Below are 5381 nucleotides of genomic sequence, written 5' to 3' on the forward strand. Positions count from 1 at the left end.
AAGCTAGCCCAGATCGGAATAGTTTTTAAGAGTTCTAGATTTTACTCTGCTGAGCCCTTCTTGAGGTCAAGGGTCATGCTTTTTATTTTTCTGTGCCCAGACCAAAGTCTTAGGAGCCTCCTAGTCAGTATTAGTTGAAGCCTTTCTCCAAACGAAAGCCCGTGGTGACGTCACTGAGAGACCTCCTGGCCGGAAGGGGACGCGCTCTCAGCTCGGCGCGGCCGGTTGCGGGCGCCTAGCTTCCCCAGTCCTTTCAGCCAATCCCTGCGCTCCGAGGAGCCGGCGCCAGTGGGCGGGTCCCGGGGCTAGGGCCCGCGGGCCGCTGGGAGAGGCGGTGTCTGGGCTCCCGGCGCTCGGCTGGAGGGCGGGGTCCGGACGGTGGTGTGCGGACTTTCGCGCAGGTGAGCAGGCGTCCCGGCCGGCGGTCCCTTTTCCGGAGCTGCTGCCGGGCCGCCCGTAGCTGTGGTGACGCCTCGAGGCCTTGACCTCTGAGTTAGGGGAGGGGTAATGCCTAGCGTCGGCTCTGGCCCTGACCAGGCCTGAGAAGAAGAGATGGCCCCCTTTTCTTCCCCGGGCTCGGCGTGAGCGTCTGAGCGCCCTGCGAACACTTAGCGATCAGGGCTTCTCGGCCTTAGGCACGTGGGTGAGGACGGGCCCGACGAGGTCGTGAGCGTGGGGGGACAGGGGCCGGGGCCGGGGAAACCAGAGAAGGGCGAAGGGCAGACCCTTGGACCCTGACCTCCTTAACGCTCTCATCCCTGGACCGGTCTCAGTGACGGTCAGGATTGATTTTTCCACCCAGTCTGGTCCTTTGCCTTTGTTAGCGGTTCTCAAATCTCCTGACTGCAGTTTCTCATCTCACTGGGCCTCCAGGGCCCCCGGCACAAGGGCAGGTTTCCCTGCAACCCGTTTGACCTTTTCCCGCTCAGACTCCCTCCGTGCGGGGCTGGAAACAGGCCTCACGGTATTTGCCAGACACTTTGCCTCTCCTTTTGACCCCTTGGGGATGACTTGTTAGAGTGTCTAGCTTCCTGTGATCAGCAAAGTCACCTGCTGTGTTCCTGCCGCCTTTTGAGGGCGGGTGGTTGAATGACTGTGTTGGTTTTACACAAGCCAGTTGCTCATTCATTCAAGAAACTTTTTGAGCATTTAATGCCGGACGGGGTCGGAAGAATGGGGGATGGATAGGCCACAGTGGGAACGCGCAAACATGGGCCTTGCCCTTTTGGACCGCAAAGTGTTTTGAGGAATGCACACAAATGGGGTAGGCCAGCCCAATGTGTGACACAGACAAAGTGTCTAATGCTCTAAATGTTGAATAAATGAATGGATTAAGTTGTTTGGGGGTGATTAGAATGTGAACCACAGAGGGAGACCTTGGGCTGCATATGAGAGAGAAAAGCATGGTGGAGTCATTCTTCATATATGTTAAGACAAATGGGTGATCTGCGTGGAGAGTTGCTGTTCAGGGAACGTGTTTACTCACAGAAGACGTCCTTACAAGACAGGAAAGAAAATGAAGAAGTATTAGGTTTGAGATTCTTCAAGGGTCCTTATCATTTCACAAATCTCTTTGAGTCTATAACAAATCTTAGAGTTTTCAAAAAGAGAAGCTCTTTAAGTAGTGAAGTGCCAAGTTGATGGGGAAGAATTGCAGGAAGCTGTCTTCAAGACCAGGATTTGGACAGAAGCCAGTCCGTAGGGTCACAAAGAGGCGGACAGGGCTGAGTGAAGAGAACTGTGCGCTCACACACACACATACCTATTTGCAGTGTGTTCTTTCCAGCTGAAGGAGCATAGGTGTTGAAGATGGAGAGGCCTGGGTTCCAATTAGTGGCTCTGTCATTTCTGGTGATCTTGGGCCAGTTAAGGTTATGTTCCTGAGCCTTTGTGGCCTTCAACAAAAATCTGGACTAGTAATTCCTTCCTTATAGAGGTGATCTTCACCTGTGAAGATCAGGTGATGACTAGTGTGTGCATTGTCCGGCGTAGTGCCTGGTGCTAAGACAGGGACTCATAGAGTGCAACCTCAGAGCTGCTCCTGCATTTTTTTCCCTCGTGATGGTCCATTATAATCTTGGTCCACAAAATGCTGGGATTCCTCCAAAGAGAATTGGAACCAAAGAGAGAGGGAGAGAGTCATCTGATCTTTGGTGAGGTAGACCAGAGACAGCTGAGCTGGGGAAACACCTACAGGGGTACAAAGAGAATGATGTTTCAGTTGAGACTTTTGGGCACATTACTTAACCCTCTGGTTATGCCATTTATCACAGACGTGTATTGGAGGCATTGTATATGTAAAGTGCTTACCCCAAGGTCTGGCACTTAGTGCACAATAAATGGAGCTATCACTATCATGATAATTGTGAGTAGTCCTTGATAATTGTTAATCATTTGAGCCTCAATGGCCATTAGAGTGACCCACTTTGTGTGTTTTTACATTATTTTGGTGTTGTCTTCATTTCTGGAAACTCTAGGGCCATTCCACTTCTTTGTTTTTCTGCCGTGGTTTGTACAGTGTTGTGTTTTGTTTTATGGGAAAAAAAAATGTGAAACTGTTAGTCACTCAGTAGTGTCTGACTCTTTGCAACTCCATGGACTGTAGCCTGCTAGGCTCCTCTGTCCATGGGCTTCTTCACGCAAGAATACTGGGGCGGGTTGCCATTTCCTTCTCCAGGGGATCTTCCTGGCCCAGGGATCGAACCCACGTCTCCTGCATTGGCAGGCAGATTCTTTATTAGCTGCTACTTATTTGGCTGTGCGCTGCCTCAGTTGTGGCAAGCAGAATCTCTAGTTAGTGGCATTTGAACTCTTAGTAGCTGCATGTGGGATCTAGTTCCCTGACCAGGAAGCGTACCCAGGCCCCCTACATTGGAAGCGTGGAGTCTTAACCACTGGATCACCAGGGAAGTTCTGTACAGTGGTTTTTTTTTTTTTTTTCCAAAAACATAGAATTTTCATTTTCAAGTTCTGGTGTGTCCAGAGAATGTATAATGGGTTGGTGATATTTTTTAAGAGCTCATTATGTAAATATGAGGATATGGCTTTGGTTGAAGAGAGTGTATTTTGAAAGAGGTTTGGTCAGCAGATTTGAAGAGGTTCGTCTAGTCAGGAAAGTTGGGTTCAGAATAGGAAAAAACCATTATCTCTTTACCTAAAATCTGGTTGGGTAATGGTTTTGGCTGCCTAAATATGTTCCTTCTTCTTTACACGGGGCAAAGGACAGGAGACTCACAGTGGGATTGCGTGTGGTGGGGAAGGGGTGGCTAGCTCTGCTGATGGAGGAATTGTATAGAACAGAGGAGCGCTCTTACCAACTCTTGAAACATTGGCAAACTGTGCACGGAGGGCCTGGGGTCACCAGCAGGCTTGAAGCTTTATCAGGTAAGGCTCAGAGGGTCTCTTGTGGGGAACACTGCCATATGTGGTTGTGTAACTGTCAAAGAGTGTAGTCCATAAAATAGACTCTCGTCCTCTTCCCTAACACAGAATCTTCTGACGTTGCCTAGATGGTTTCAGGGACCCCACTGTTGCTTAAAGCGGGGTGGCCTCTTGCGTTGCTCTGCACGGGGTGGATGCTCAGGCCGCCGTGCCAGGCCGCCTGGTCAGCGGGCTGTCCGTGCTCGGTGGGCGGGTGCGGCTTCCGCCTAACGGCCTTGTGCTTTCCTGCAGGTGCCATGTGGCCTGTGCTTTGGACCGCGGTGCGCACCTATGCTCCCTATGTCACCTTTCCCGTGGCCTTCGTGGTCGGGGCTGTGGGGTACCACCTGGAATGGTTCATCCGGGGGAAGGAGCCACAGCCTGTGGAGGAGGAGAAGAGCATCTCAGAGCGCCGGGAGGAGCGCAAGCTGGATGAGCTGCTCGGCAAGGACCACACCCAGGTGGTGAGCCTTAAGGACAAGCTGGAATTTGCTCCTAAAGCCGTCCTAAACAGAAACCGCCCGGAGAAGAACTAATGGAGGACTCAGGGCCCGATGGGGCCTTCCATGGGCCATGGCTGGTCCTGCCACCACGTCGACCCAGCCCCAGAACCCATGTCTGATTTGCTTTATTGCTGCTTCTGGCCCCGCCCACACCCCCACAGCTGCGCACACACTGCCTCTGCTATGGCGAGGCAGACACGCTGGAAGCGGAGGGGCCAGTGAAGAGGAAGGCCTGGGAGGGTTCTGGCCTGAAGGTTGCCTCAGCTGGATGGTGGCCACAACTGCCCGGGCTTCTGCGCTGCTGGGCGCACCACTGGGGGGAGAGTTACGAAACGAACACTGGCTGTTAGTCCTGGTGGGAAGGTGGTTTGGCCTCCAGTGGGAGTGGCTGGGATTGGGGTGGTGGGAGAGTTCACAGATCTACCTGGCTCTCTTAACTAGCTTGCCCTGTCCTTTGTGCTCATTCTCCCTGAAATCCTGTCCTGGCAGCTCAGGGAGGGGATTCCCCTGGGAAGGATTGCTGTTTTCTGTTCTTGGGAGCCCAGACTGTTTGCCTTGGGGCAGGTGAATTAGCTTGAAAACAATCACCATCTTTCACACGCCCTCCCCCATTACTGTATAGTGCAAAACTTGATTAAAGTGGTGTCTGAGAACCATTTTGATCTAATCCTATCTTCCAGCTGGTGTTTGGGGTCTCCTTAGGAGTTATGTAAGTGCAGACATCTCCAGGTAGGATAACATTGGCCTTTAACTAAAGACTTCAGGGCCCTGGAGCTTTGTTTTACTAGTGTGGTTGTGTTGGATCCTGGAGACAGTGAGTCCTGGAGGCGCAGGTTCCCATGGGCATTTTTATCATGATAACAAGAGGCTTATAGACTTTCAAAGTCTAAATGAGAGTAGACCAGGGAGCTTGACAATTAACATCAGATTTTCCAACTTCATATTCATATGCACACATCAAAAGTAGTATATATACATAATATTTAGCAGGAGGTTTGCAAAATGGTTACCCACACTCTGAGGGCTCTAGTACAGATAAAAAGGTAACATTTTGGTATTTTTCACTAATTCTTGGCCTAGTTGTTTTTAGATACTTATCATTGTTGTACATGTAATTTTATATTCTCTTTTTACATAGTATTTCATATCGGAATTACTTTCCCATCTTGTCACATGGTCTTCATAACCCTAATTGTTTCCAGTTGCCCATCAAGCTAAGCTATAGCATAGTTTGTTTTTTAACTGTTTCCCTATCGCTGGACATGTGGGTTGTTTTTGATTGTTCACTCAGAAATACTGCCAAGAGTATCTTATGTGAGGCTTTTCCTGCGTTTTGGAATACAGGAGAGGGGTAGGGACAGTAAATGGCATTCTGGATGAAGTGGGATGATTAAGGGTCTTAATGGGTAACAACTGAACATCTGCCCTGAAGGGCGGTTGGAGCTTATACCGAATGCT

General features: G+C 50.4%; 1 protein-coding gene across 2 annotated transcripts; it reads left to right on the forward strand.

The window, feature by feature from the left end:
* Window positions 1-282: 282 nt before the first annotated feature.
* Window positions 283-4590, forward strand: SMIM12 (small integral membrane protein 12). 2 transcript variants are annotated; one of them, XM_020908679.2, is made up of 2 exons: window positions 283-401; window positions 3673-4590. In XM_020908679.2, exon 2 carries the CDS (start codon window positions 3678-3680, stop codon window positions 3954-3956), a length of 279 nt encoding a protein of 92 aa, XP_020764338.2. In that variant the 5' UTR covers window positions 283-401; window positions 3673-3677; the 3' UTR covers window positions 3957-4590. The 2 variants fall into 2 exon arrangements, with proteins under 2 accessions (XP_020764338.2, XP_020764339.2); XM_020908680.2 differs by lacking the exon at window positions 283-401 and adding an exon at window positions 449-643.
* The last annotated feature ends 791 nt before the right edge of the window (window positions 4591-5381 follow it).

Source organism: Odocoileus virginianus, chromosome 5 (genome assembly GCF_023699985.2).
Source record: "Odocoileus virginianus isolate 20LAN1187 ecotype Illinois chromosome 5, Ovbor_1.2, whole genome shotgun sequence".
Lineage (NCBI taxonomy): Eukaryota > Metazoa > Chordata > Mammalia > Artiodactyla > Cervidae > Odocoileus > Odocoileus virginianus.